This window comes from Lucilia sericata, unplaced genomic scaffold (genome assembly GCF_015586225.1).
Source record: "Lucilia sericata isolate MDLA Ls3-8-SP2 unplaced genomic scaffold, ASM1558622v1 Contig000353F_arrow, whole genome shotgun sequence".
Classification (NCBI taxonomy): Eukaryota; Metazoa; Arthropoda; class Insecta; order Diptera; family Calliphoridae; genus Lucilia; species Lucilia sericata.
The window spans coordinates 370,530-384,241 of record NW_023994373.1 but is presented as its reverse complement, the minus strand read 5'-3'; the positions used below and the strand labels follow the sequence as shown (position 1 = coordinate 384,241).

The following is a 13,712-nucleotide window of genomic DNA, read 5'->3' as shown; positions in this document are numbered from 1 at the left end:
ATATCGTGCTTAAGTGTTGAAGATCTGTTTTGGTTTTCAGCTGTTATCTTGCATTAAGTTGTTAGTATTCCACTATGGTTAAAATAATCCCTTAGAATATCAGTTGCAACAAGTGGTTGGTGTCAATCGGTTTTAATGATAAGTCAATAAAATTTTTTATAAAATTACTTTTCTTATTTTATAAAATTTATCAAAAGTGAAATGTTTGTTGCTGCATTGAAATTCTAGAATAAGTGTCACTTAATTTGATTATATTAATTGCGTTTTGTTTGCATTAGTTTACTGATAATAAAAAGTCTATTTATCAACGTGGGGGGTTGTTTAAAAAAATCCGTTAATTTGAAATAAAATATAAAAAAAATTTTCATTGCAAATATTTCTTCATACTTCTCAAATTGAATAAAAATCGTTTATCTCTGCAAAAATCGATTTTTTATATGAAAAGCTAAAATTAGCTCTAAATCGTTAAATGAGATTTTAATTTAGAAAATCATAATTTTTAATTGTCACCAAGAATATTATTATTTCTCGTTAAGAAAGCTTTTTTTTATAGAAAAACTAAAATCGCCTGTATATTGTTAAATTAGGCCCAAGTTGAAATATAAAATTTTAAAAAATAAAACATTTTTCACTCCAATTATTAACTAATAACTAAATTAACTTTCTGTCCATTTACCTTAACATTTTGCATAATCGATCAAATTTTTCCTGCTGTTTATAATAAATTATAATGAATAATAAATAAACTACTTATTATAATCTAAAAAATGAAATGATAATAATTAAATTCGAAAACACTCTAATTAGCGTATAAAAGTGTCAATAAATCATTTGATTGATATACAAGCAAGTGATTTCAGTCAAAATTGAATTCACAATACGTATGTTTAATTTCCAAAATTTTGATTCCTAGATAAAGTTTTATTCAAAATAGAAATTTTAGTTCAAATCGTAAAGTTCTGAAATACAAAAAAATGATCTGAAATAGTTCAGGTACTTTTCATTTAATTGTTTATTTTAATAGAGGTTCAGTCATAGTTTTGTTCTAGTTCAGTTGTTTTACTAGTTCAGTTCTAGATCAAGTTCTAGTCAGTTCTAGTTCAGTTCTAATTCAGTTCTAGTTCAGTTCTAGTTCAGTTCTAGATCAGTTCTAGTTAGTCTAGTTCAGTTCTAGTTCAGTTCTAGTTCAGTTCTAGTTCAGTTCTAGTTCAGTTCTAGTTCAGTTCTAGTTTCAGTTCTAGTTCAGTTCTAGTTCAGTTCTAGTTCAGTTCTAGTTCAGTCTCTAGTCAGTTCTAGTTCAGTTCTAGTTCAGTTCTAGTTCAGTTCTAGTTCAGTTCTAGTTCAGTTCTAGTTCAGTTCTAGTTCAGTTCTAGTTCAGTTCTAGTCTCAGTTTAGTTCAGTTCTAGTTCAGTTCTAGTTCAGTTCTAGTTCAGTTCTAGTCTCAGTTCTCGTTCAGTTCTAGTCAGTTCTAGTTCAGTTCTAGTTCAGTTCTAGTTCAGTTCTAGTTCAGTTCTAGTTCAGTTCTAGTTCAGTTCTAGTTCAGTTCTAGTTCAGTTCTAGTTCAGTTCTAGTTCAGTTCTAGTTCAGTTCTAGTTCAGTTCTAGTTCAGTTCTAGTTCAGTTTGTAGTTCAGTTGGTTCAGTTCTAGTTCAGTTGTAGTTCAGTTCTAGTTCGTTCTAGTTCAGTTCTAGTTCAGTTTTTCTAGTTCAGTTTCTAGTTCAGTTCTAGTTCAGTTCTAGTTCAGTTCTAGTTCGTTCTAGTTCAGTTTCTAGTTCAGTTTAGCTCAGTTCAGTTCAGTTCTAGTTCAGTTCAGTTCAGTTCTAGTTCAGTTCTAGTTCAGTTCTAGTTCAGTTATGTCAGTTCAGTTTCAGTTCTATTTCAGTTCTAGTTCAGTTCTAGTTCGTCTAGTTCAGTTCTAGTTCAGTTCTAGTTCAGTTCTAGTTCATTGTAGTTCAGTTGTAGTTCAGTTGTAGTTCAGTTGTAGTTCATTCAGTTCGAGTTCAGTTCTAGTTCAGTTCTAGTTCAGTTCTAGTTCAGTTCTAGTTCATTTCTAGTTCAGTTCTAGTTCAGTTCTAGTTCAGTTCTAGTTCAGTTCTAGTCAGTTCTAGTTCAGTTCTAGTTCAGTTCTAGTTCAGTTCTAGTCGTTCTAGTTCAGTCTAGTTTCAGTTCTAGTTCAGTTCTAGTAGTTCTAGTTCAGTTATGTATATCCCGGTTATAAATCGGTTCTAGGTCTATGAATTTCGGTACAATTGCATTATTTTTAAATGCCCAGGAAAGGTACAGTAAAAATCAGAAAAAATTATACCACTTTCAAAATAAATATGTGGCTCATATTCATGTAAATACATATATAATCGTAACCTTTAGAAATCAGTCTTTAAATTTTGTTATAATTAAACTGATTTCCATACAGGAAATATACAAAAATTATTTCTTTAAATAAAAAAATTCAAGCACTTTATTAAAAATGACAAAAGAAAAAAACTCAATGCAATTTCAAGAGTATTAGATAAAACTAATGAACATTAGTTTCATTAAACCTTACTCCTGTCAATTAAATAGCACTTGTTGGTAAATCTAGATTTTTCGCGGTTGGTTTAAATTATAAATAAAATCAAGTGTGTTCTGCTAATCAAGGAACTACTCAATTGACATTTGCTTTAACTGATATTCAAAAAGATATTTTTGTATATAAAAAGATATTTTTGTATATAGAAATTATCAGTTTAATGACAAACATTGAAAAGTGTATAAAAGCCCAAAATATTCGGAGTAAAAACATTAGTCAATTGTTAACTCAAGTGATTAGTTGCAAAATGAAATTCGCAGTATTTGCTCTCATCGCCAGTTTGTGCCTTGTGGCGGTTACCGTAAGTTTAAAAGTTTTATATAATCCGAGAACTGGAATTAAAAATTACTTTTTTTTCAAATAGGCCAAAGCTACTGGTGAGTTCATGTTCGAAAATGAAGAAATTCAGGAATATGAATATATTGCTCAAGAATTAGCCGATGAAATTATGGAAATTGAACCCCAAACTATTTTTAATGGCATGTATTATGTCTTGAAAAAAGTATTAAAAACTCTCAATGGCGTAAAGTGCACTATTGAAGAGGTTTTGAGAATCCAAGTTGCTGCTCACACCTTCCTTACCGATATTGCTGCATGCGGTGGTGAAGTTTCCCAGAAAGTTCAAAATTTGATCGATGCTGTTAATGATATTATTGAAACCTGCAAAGCTATTATTGGTATCAGCGAAAGTGTCTGTGCTAACGAACAAGATACCAGAGGTGTTGTTTCGGGTGTGAAAACTTCTCACAAATGTGCTGTAAATATGTTGCGCAAACTTCTTAGATTGAACAAACAAATTAAACGCGCTTTGAAATTGATCTATCAAATTAAGAATGTTCCCGGTGATACCAGCAAGTGTGTTTTGGATGCTGTTGACAATTTGGAGAAGTATTTCACTGAATTCCCAGCCAACATTAAGGCCTGCTCCAACATTCCTTCTTACCAATCATAAGTTTACTGAAACGGATTTATTGCGGATATTTGTTGTGTTTAAAAAAACGATTTAACGATTATTAAAATAAACATACAAAAATTAATTTATGATTTTTTATTTTTAAAAAAGAGTCTAGGAATTTTTACATAACCAGTTCTATTGAGGAACTAATAACTAGTTTGGTATTGATAAAATTTATTTATTTCGAAATATCGCTTTCAGAACACGTTCCGTGGAAGCGCTATAGAGTTGATATTCTTTATACACTGAAAATAACTCATGTCTAATATATGGAAATACCTCGAAATTCTTTCGTAATCTGCAAAATAATTTAATATAATTTAGGAAATAAAATTTGTGCAATTTAAGAAAAAAAAATGTAAGAATTATTGGGAACAAATTGCTTTTCATTGAATTGTTTATATTTACCCAGCAAAAAATAATTGATGTCATACTTTACAAACTACATCTTAATCACATCTTAAAATGAGATTACATATTTTTCACTTTTATAAACCAAATATTCCTTGCAAATGAGAACCCAGTTAAAAGTGAGGAAAGAGATGTGGAAAAGTCATTACAAATAACATATTTTAAGTACATCATGAGTTGGTGAAAGAGTAGTGAAATTTACATATGCGTGTCATTAGGGAGAATGTGTTTTATTTTTGACATCCAAATATCGGATTTTTACTGCTTCTAAAAATAAGATTAGATGTAGTTCAAAGTTGCAAAAATAAACAACATCCCTCCAATGACACGCTAATGTAAAATTCATAGGTTTTACACCCGAATTTGAAGCACTTCGGGTTACTAGTTGTGATGAAAATACTACATCTTTTCCACACTTTTTTTTGCTGGGTATCGTTTAGTTTTTGTGCAGTTCTAGTCCAGTTCTAGTTCAGTTCTAGTTTATATCTAGTTCAATTCGAGTTTATTTAGTTCAGTTCTAGTTCAATTCTAGTTCAGTTGTAGTACAGTTCTAGTTCATTTGTAGTTCAGTTCTAGTTCAGTTCAAGTTCAGTTCTAGTTCAGTTCGAGTTCAGTTCGAGTTCAGTTCTAGTTCAGTTCTAGTTCAGTTCTAGTCCAGTTCTAGTTCAGTTCTAGTTCAGTTCTAGTTCAGTTCTAGTTCAGTTCTAGTTCAGTTCTAGTTCAGTTCTAGTTCAGTTCTAGTTCACTTCTAGTTCAGTTCTAGTTCAGTTCTAGTTCAGTTCTAGTTCAGTTCTAGTTCAGTTCTAGTCTTTCTAGTTCAGTTCTAGTTCAGTTCTAGTTCAGTTAGTTCAGTTAGTCAGTTCTATTCAGTTCTAGTTCAGTTCTAGTTCAGTTCTAGTTCAGTTCTAGTTCAGTTCTAGTTCAGTTTAGTTCGTTCTAGTTCAGTTCTAGTTCAGTTCTAGTTCAGTCTAGTTCAGTTATAGTCAGTTCTAGTTCAGTTCTAGTTCAGTTCTAGTTCAGTTCTAGTTCATTATAGTTCAGTTCTAGTTCAGTTCTAGTTCAGTTCTAGTTCAGTTCTAGTTCAGTTCTAGTTCAGTTCGTTAGTTCAGTTCTATTCAGTTTCTAGTTCAGTTCTAGTTCAGTTTCTAGTTCAGTTCTAGTTCAGTTCTAGTTCAGTTCTAGTTCAGTTCTAGTTCAGTTCTAGTTTCAGTTCTAGTTCAGTTCTAGTTTCAGTTCTAGTTCAGTTCTAGTTCAGTTCTAGTTCAGTTCTAGTTCAGTTCTAGTTCAGTTCTAGTTCAGTTCTAGTTCAGTTCTAGTTCAGTTCTAGTTCAGTTCTAGTTCAGTTCTAGTTCAGTTCTAGTTCATTTCTAGTTCAGTTCTAGTTCAGTTCTAGTTCAGTTCTAGTTCAGTTCTAGTCAGTTCTAGTTCAGTTTCTAGTCAGTTCTAGTTCAGTTCTAGTTCAGTTCTAGTTCAGTTTAGTTCGTTAGTTCAGTTCTAGTTCAGTTCTAGTTCAGTTCTAGTTCAGTTCTAGTTCAGTTCTAGTTCAGTTTCTAGTTCAGTTCTAGTTCAGTTCTAGTTCAGTTCTAGTTCAGTTCTAGTTCAGTTCTAGTTCAGTTCTAGTTCAGTTCTAGTTCAGTTCGAGTTCAGTTCTAGTTCAGTTCTAGTTCAGTTCTAGTTCAGTTCTAGTTCAGTTCTAGTTCAGTTCTAGTTTCAGTAGGTCAGTTCAGTTCAGTTCTAGTTAGTTCTAGTTCAGTTCTAGTTCAGTTCTAGTTCAGTTCTAGTTCAGTTCTAGTTCATCTAGTTCATTCTAGTTCAGTTCTAGTTCAGTTCTAGTTCAGTTCTAGTTAGTTCTAGTTCTAGTTCTAGTTCGTTCCTAGTTCAGTTCTAGTTCAGTTCTAGTTCAGTTCTAGTTCAGTTCTAGTTTCAGTTCTAGTGCAGTTCTAGTTCAGTTCTAGTTCAGTTCTAGTTCAGTTCTAGTTCAGTTCTAGTTCAGTTCTAGTTCAGTTCTAGTCAGTTCTAGTTCAGTTCTAGTTCAGTTCTAGTTCAGTTCTAGTTCAGTTCTAGTTCAGTTCTAGTTCAGTTCTAGTTCAGTCTAGTTCAGTTCTAGTTCAGTTCTAGTTCAGTTCTAGTTCAGTTCTAGTTCAGTTCTAGTTCAGTTCTAGTTTTCAAGTTCTATTTTCAGTTCTAGTTCAGTTCTAGTTCAGTTCTAGTTCAGTTCTAGTTCAGTTCTAGTTCAGTTCTAGTTCAGTTCTAGTTCAGTTCTAGTTCAGTTCTAGTTCAGTTCTAGTTCAGTTCTAGTTCAGTTCTAGTTCAGTTCTAGTTCAGTTCTAGTTCAGTTCTAGTTCAGTTCTAGTTCAGTTCTAGTTCAGTTCTAGTTCAGTTCTAGTTCAGTTCTAGTTCAGTTCTAGTTCAGTTCTAGTTCAGTTCTAGTTCCAGTTCTAGTTCAGTTCTAGTTCAGTTCTAGTTCAGTTCTAGTTCAGTTCTAGTTCAGTTCTAGTTCAGTTCTAGTTCAGTTCTAGTTCAGTTCTAGTTCAGTTCTAGTTCAGTTCTAGTTCAGTTCTAGTTCAGTTCTAGTTCAGTTCTAGTTCAGTTCTAGTTCAGTTCTAGTTCAGTTTCTAGTTCAGTTCTAGTTCAGTTCTAGTTCAGTTCTAGTTCAGTTCTAGTTCAGTTCTAGTTCAGTTCTAGTTCAGTTCTAGTTCAGTTCTAGTTCAGTTCTAGTTCAGTTCTAGTTCAGTTCTAGTTCAGTTCTAGTTCAGTTCTAGTTCAGTTCTAGTTCAGTTCTAGTTCAGTTCTAGTTCAGTTCTAGTTCAGTTCTAGTTCAGTTCTAGTTCAGTTCTAGTTCAGTTCTAGTTCAGTTCTAGTTCAGTTCTAGTTCAGTTCTAGTTCAGTTCTAGTTCAGTTCTAGTTCAGTTCTAGTTCAGCAGTTCTAGTTCAGTTCTAGTTCAGTTCTAGTTCAGTTCTAGTTCAGTTCTAGTTCAGTTCTAGTTCAGTTCTAGTTCAGTTCTAGTTCAGTTCTAGTTCAGTTCTAGTTCAGTTCTAGTTCAGTTCTGTTCAGTTCTAGTTCAGTTCTAGTTTAGTTCTAGTTCAGTTCTAGTTCAGTTCTAGTTCAGTTCTAGTTCAGTTCTAGTTCAGTTCTAGTTCAGTTCTAGTTCAGTTCTAGTTCAGTTCTAGTTCAGTTCTAGTTCAGTTCTAGTTCAGTTCTAGTTCAGTTCTAGTTCAGTTCTAGTTCAGTCCTAGTTCAGTTCTAGTTCAGTTCTAGTTCAGTTCTAGTTCAGTTCTAGTTCAGATCTAGTTCAGATCTAGTTCAGTTCTAGTTCAGTTCTAGTTCAGTTCTAGTTCAGTTCTAGTTCAGTTCTAGTTCAGTTCTTGTTCAGTTCTAGTTCAGTTCTAGTTCAGTTCTAGTTCAGTTCTAGTTAGTTCTAGTTTAGTTCAGTTGTAGTTCAGTTCTAGTTAGTTCTAGTTCAGTTCTAGTTTAGTTCTAGTTCTAGTTTAGTTCTAGTTCTAGTTCAGTTCTAGTTCAGTTCTAGTTCAGTTCTAGTTTAGTTCTAGTTCAGTTCTAGTTTAGTTCTAGTTCTAGTTCAGTTCTAGTTCAGTTCTAGTTCAGTTCTAGTTCAGTTCTAGTTCAGTTCTAGTTCAGTTCTAGTTCAGTTCTAGTTCAGTTCTAGTTCAGTTCTAGTTCAGTTTTTAGTTCAGTTCTAGTTCAGTTCTAGTTCAGTTCTAGTTCAGTTCTAGTTCAGTTCTAGTTCAGTTCTAGTTCAGTTCTAGTTCAGTTCTTGTTCAGTTCTAGTTCAGTTCTTGTTCAGTTCTAGTTCAGTTCTAGTTTAGTTCTAGTTTTAGTTCAGTTGTAGTTCAGTTCTAGTTTAGTTCTAGTTCAGTTTCTAGTTCAGTTCTAGTTCAGTTCTAGTTCTAGTTAGTTCTAGTCAGTTCTAGTTCAGTTCTAGTTCAGTTCTAGTTCAGTTCTAGTTCAGTTCTAGTTCAGTTCTAGTTCAGTTCTAGTTCAGTTCTAGTTCAGTTCTAGTTCAGTTCTAGTTGAGTTCTAGTTCTAGTTCAGTTTTAGTTCAGTTCTAGTTCAGTTCTAGTTCAGTTCTAGTTCAGTTCTAGTTCAGTTCTAGTTCAGTTCTAGTTCAGTTCTAGTTCAGTTCTAGTTCAGTTCTAGTTCAGTTCTAGTTCAGTTCTAGTTCAGTTCTAGTTCAGTTCTAGTTCAGTTCTAGTTCAGTTTCTAGTTCAGTTCTAGTTCAGTTCTAGTTCAGTTCTAGTTCAGTTCTAGTTCAGTTCTAGTTCAGTTCTAGTTCTACTGCAAAGAATCTCATACCGAACATTGGTTATGTTTGAACCAGACACTATGTTATTTATTTTTTTTTAATCTGTCAGCCAGATTTTTCACCATTTCTGGTGAAAAAAAATAATCCCTTTCTTATAATATTAACGGGACACTAGGGACTTAGGTTCAATTACCGCTAAACGTTTTATGGATATTTTGAAAAAATTTTTTCAAAAGAAATCAGAAAATACGATCCCATTCAGCATGTATTCCCATCAAATACTCAAAATGTTTTCTTTGGAAACATCCATTAACTGTAGACTTGAACTCAAAAATACGCTCTACATTGAGAACAATTTTTTAAAAACTTGGGACACCCATATAAGTGAAAGAGTTAAAAGTCCTCATTGAGGAAAATAGTTTATTATTAAACACTCGCCTAAGTGTTCGCCTATGTTAAATAAATTTATTATAGGAAACTAATTGTACAATATTCAGATATTAATTGACCTAAACTTGCATTAATCTGATACTTTAAATCTCATACTAAATGTTTAATAATAACAATATATTATATCTTCTTCCGAAATTCAGTTTAAACTAGTTCAGTTCTAGTTCAGTTCTAGTTCAGTTCTAGTTCAGTTTTAGTTCAGTTTTAGTTCAGTTCTAGTTCAGTTCTAGTTCATTTCTAGTTCAGTTCTAGTTCAGTTCTAGTTCATTTCTAGTTCAGTTCTAGTTCAGTTCTAGTTCAGTTCTAGTTCAGTTCTAGTTCAGTTCTAGTTTAGTTCTAGTTCAGTTCTAGTTCAGTTCTAGTTCAGTTCTAGTTCAGTTCTAGTTCAGTTCTTGTTCAGTTCTAGTTCAGTTCTAGTTTAGTTCTAGTTCAGTTCTAGTTCAGTTCTAGTTCAGTTCTAGTTCAGTTCTAGTTCAGTTCTAGTTCAGTTCTAGTTCAGTTCTAGTTCAGTTCTAGTTCAGTTCTAGTTCAGTTCTAGTTCAGTTCTAGTTTAGTTCTAGTTCAGTTCTAGTTCAGTTCTAGTTCAGTTCTAGTTCAGTTCTAGTTCAGTTCTAGTTCAGTTCTTGTTCAGTTCTAGTTCAGTTCTAGTTTAGTTCTAGTTCAGTTCTAGTTCAGTTCTAGTTCAGTTCTAGTTCAGTTCAGGTTCTAGTTCAGTTCTAGTTCAGTTCTAGTTCAGTTCTAGTTCAGTTCTAGTTCAGTTCTAGTTCAGTTCTAGTTCAGTTCTAGTTCAGTTCTAGTTCAGTTCTAGTTCAGTTCTAGTTCAGTCCTAGTTCAGTTCTAGTTCAGTTCTAGTTCAGTTCTAGTTCAGTTCTAGTTCAGATCTAGTTCAGATCTAGTTCAGTTCTAGTTCAGTTCTAGTTCAGTTCTAGTTCAGTTCTAGTTCAGTTCTAGTTCAGTTCTTGTTCAGTTCTAGTTCAGTTTCTAGTTCAGTTCTAGTTCAGTTCTAGTTTAGTTCTAGTTTTAGTTCAGTTGTAGTTCAGTTCTAGTTTAGTTCTAGTTCAGTTCTAGTTTAGTTCTAGTTCTAGTTTAGTTCTAGTTCTAGTTCAGTTCTAGTTCAGTTCTAGTTCAGTTCTAGTTTAGTTCTAGTTCAGTTCTAGTTCTAGTTCTAGTTCTAGTCAGTCTAGTTCAGTTCTAGTTCAGTTCTAGTTCAGTTCTAGTTCAGTTCTAGTTCAGTTCTAGTTCAGTTCTAGTTCAGTTCTAGTTCAGTTCTAGTTCAGTTCTAGTTCAGTTCTAGTTCAGTTTTAGTTCAGTTCTAGTTCAGTTCTAGTTCAGTTCTAGTTCAGTTCTAGTTCAGTTCTAGTTCAGTTCTAGTTCAGTTCTAGTTCAGTTCTTGTTCAGTTCTAGTTCAGTTCTTGTTCAGTTCTAGTTCAGTTCTAGTTTAGTTCTAGTTTTTAGTTCAGTTGTAGTTCAGTTCTAGTTTAGTTCTAGTTCAGTTCTAGTTCTAGTTCAGTTCTAGTTCAGTTCTAGTTCAGTTCTAGTTCAGTTCTAGTTCTAGTTCAGTTCTAGTTCAGTTCTAGTTCAGTTCTAGTTCAGTTCTAGTTCAGTTCTAGTTCAGTTCTAGTTCAGTTCTAGTTCAGTTCTAGTTCAGTTCTAGTTCAGTTCTAGTTCAGTTCTAGTTGAGTTCTAGTTCTAGTTCAGTTTTAGTTCAGTTCTAGTTCAGTTCTAGTTCAGTTCTAGTTCAGTTCTAGTTCAGTTCTAGTTCAGTTCTAGTTCAGTTCTAGTTCAGTTCTAGTTCTAGTTCAGTTCTAGTTCAGTTCTAGTTCAGTTCTAGTTCAGTTCTAGTTCAGTTCTAGTTCAGTTCTAGTTCAGTTCTAGTTCAGTTCTAGTTCAGTTCTAGTTCAGTTCTAGTTCAGTTCTAGTTCAGTTCTAGTTCAGTTCTAGTTCAGTTCTAGTTCAGTTCTAGTTCAGTTCTAGTTCAGTTCTAGTTCTACTGCAAAGAATCTCATACCGAACATTGGTTATGTTTGAACCAGACACTATGTTATTTATTTTTTTTTAATCTGTCAGCCAGATTTTTCACCATTTCTGGTGAAAAAAAAATAATCCCTTTCTTATAATATTAACGGGACACTAGGGACTTAGGTTCAATTACCGCTAAACGTTTTATGGATATTTTGAAAAAATTTTTTCAAAAGAAATCAGAAAATACGATCCCATTCAGCATGTATTCCCATCAAATACTCAAAATGTTTTCTTTGGAAACATCCATTAACTGTAGACTTGAACTCAAAAATACGCTCTACATTGAGAACAATTTTTTAAAAACTTGGGACACCCATATAAGTGAAAGAGTTAAAAGTCCTCATTGAGGAAAATAGTTTATTATTAAACACTCGCCTAAGTGTTCGCCTATGTTAAATAAATTTATTATAGGAAACTAATTGTACAATATTCAGATATTAATTGACCTAAACTTGCATTAATCTGATACTTTAAATCTCATACTAAATGTTTAATAATAACAATATATTATATCTTCTTCCGAAATTCAGTTTAAACTATTATCTCATAACCCTATATATGTAAGACCCCCTTCCGAAAGTCTCAATAAAATGCAGTTCCTAAATAAATAAATTCCACTATGGAAATTTTCATACAAACAGGAAATTTGATATAACAATCAAAGTAGAAATATGTTATGCTGATCAAAGCGACAATAACACTTGAATAACGTTAATCATGAATAATGATCGCTTGTCAGTTAAAAAAAAAAAAAAATAAATTTTAAATGAACGATATAAATCGCAGTTCCTGAACAAACATTTAAAGATAGAATATGCAAAGTTTGACAAAAAGTTAAATGATAAGAAAAATAGCAATAAACATAATATGCAGTTTAACTATAAAAGACGACATTATTCAAAGAAATGTCATTAAACAATTGTTATTCCAAGTGATTTGCATCAAAATGAAATTCTTCGCACTTTTAACTGTGGCCTGTTTGTGCCTTGGGGCTGTAACTGTAAGTTAAAGAAAGCACTTTCAAGGATATTGAAATATTAATGATTTTCATTTTAATAGGCCAAATCCACTGGCGATTTTATGATTGAGGATGAAGTAATTCAAGAATACGAATTACTTGCCCAGGATTTAGCCGGGGAAATTATGGAGATTGAAACACAGGGTTTCTTTTCGGGCATGTATTTTGTATTGAAGAAAACTCTAACCACTCTTAAAGGCATCAGTTGTACCATCGATGAAGTGTTGAAAATTCAAGTTGCTGCCCATAAATTCCTTACCGATATTGCTGCCTGTGGCGGTGAAGTCTCCCAAAAAGTACAGAATTTAATTGATGCCGTCAATGATATTATTGAAACGTGCAAGGCTATTATTGGTATCAACGAAAGTGTATGTGCTAATGGTCAAGGTGCAAGAGGTGTTGTTTCTGGAGTGAAAGTAAGTCACAAATGTGCTTCTAATATGTTGAGCAAACTTCTTCGATTGAATAGTCAAATACAACGTGCTTTGAAATTGATTGTACAAATTAAGAATGTTCCCGGCGAAAGCAGCAAATGTGTCCTTAAGGCTGTTGATACACTGGAAAAGTATTTCACTGATTTCCCAGCCAATATTAAAATTTGCTCTAAGTTGACAAGTTAAATTGAAGGAAAATGATGATTATGATGTTTTAATTTCAAATAATGTATAAAATAAATCTATAGCAACCGAAAAACCACCTATTTTTTAATTTTAATAGCAGTATAATTTAAATATTTATTTAAGGAGGTACTGCATCTCCACATTGAATGTTTTACTCAGATATGGATGTAGTCAGACGTATTTAGTTGTTAGAAAGTTGACTTGGGGGATAATATTTAAGTAAAGCAACTCATTACATGGTCAATTACAATTGTTTGCAATTGTAATTAATATTTTGCCAATTACTTATAATGTGTAATTAATTTATAACCATTTACAAGTACTTGTAATTAAAATTGAAGGTTAGCAAATTACAATTACTTCAATAACAATTACAATTAATTGTATTGGAAGTAATGGAAAAAAGAAATAAGTGAAAGTATTGAAAGAAGGAAGTAAACTGAAGTATTGAAGGGAGAAGGGAAAAGAAAACTAACGAAGAACAAAAAGAAGAACGAAACTAGAACGAAACGAACGAACGAACGAACGAACGAAAGAACGAACGAACGAACGAACGAACGAACGAACGAACGAACGAACGAACGAACGAACGAACGAACGAACGAACGAACGAACGAACAACGAACGAAAAACGAAACGCGAACGAAACGAAACGAACGAACGAACGAAACGAACGAACGAACGAACGAACGAACGAACGAACGAACGAACGAACGAACGAACGAACGAACGAACGAACAACGAACGAACGAACGAACGAACGAACGAAGAACGAACGAAACGAACGAACGAACGAACGACGAACGAACGAACGAACAACGAACGAACGAACGAACGAAAGAACGAACGAACGAACGAACGAACGAACGAACGAACGAACGAAACGAAACGAACGAACGAACGAACGAACGAACAACGAACGAACGAACGAACGAACGAACGAACGAAACGAACGAACGAACGAACGAACGAACGAACAAAACGAACGAACGAAACGAACGAACGAACGAACGAACGAACGAAACGAACGAACGAACGAACGAACGAACGAACGAACGAACGAAACGAACGAAACGAACGAACGAACGAACGAAAACGAACGAACGAACGAACGAACGAACGAAACGAACGAACGAACGAACGAACGAACGAACGAACGAACGAAACGAACGAACGAACTAACTACGAAAAAAACGAACTAACTAACGAACGAACGAAGAACGAACGAAACTAACTAACGAACGAACGAACTAAAAAGAAACGAACGAACTAACGAACGAACTAACGAACGAACGAACTAACTAACAAGAACTAACGAACTAAACGAAGAACGAACGAATAACTAACGAACGAATAACTAACTAAACTAACTAACTAACGAAGAACGAACGAACGAAAACGAACGA

At 33.3% G+C, this 13,712-nt stretch overlaps 2 protein-coding genes across 2 annotated transcripts; both read left to right on the top strand.

Moving 5' to 3' along the window:
• Positions 1-2,712: 2,712 nt before the first annotated feature.
• LOC119604036 lies at positions 2,713-3,605 on the top strand. The gene is made up of 2 exons (XM_037956366.1): positions 2,713-2,869; positions 2,933-3,605. The coding sequence occupies exons 1-2, from the start codon at positions 2,729-2,731 to the stop codon at positions 3,518-3,520; spliced, it is 729 nt and encodes a 242-aa protein (XP_037812294.1). The 5' UTR covers positions 2,713-2,728; the 3' UTR covers positions 3,521-3,605.
• A 7,978-nt stretch (positions 3,606-11,583) lies between these two features.
• Positions 11,584-12,379, top strand: LOC119604011. Its single transcript, XM_037956333.1, has 2 exons — positions 11,584-11,668; positions 11,728-12,379. Exons 1-2 carry the CDS (start codon positions 11,615-11,617, stop codon positions 12,304-12,306), a joined length of 633 nt encoding a protein of 210 aa, XP_037812261.1. The 5' UTR covers positions 11,584-11,614; the 3' UTR covers positions 12,307-12,379.
• Positions 12,380-13,712: the final 1,333 nt, after the last annotated feature.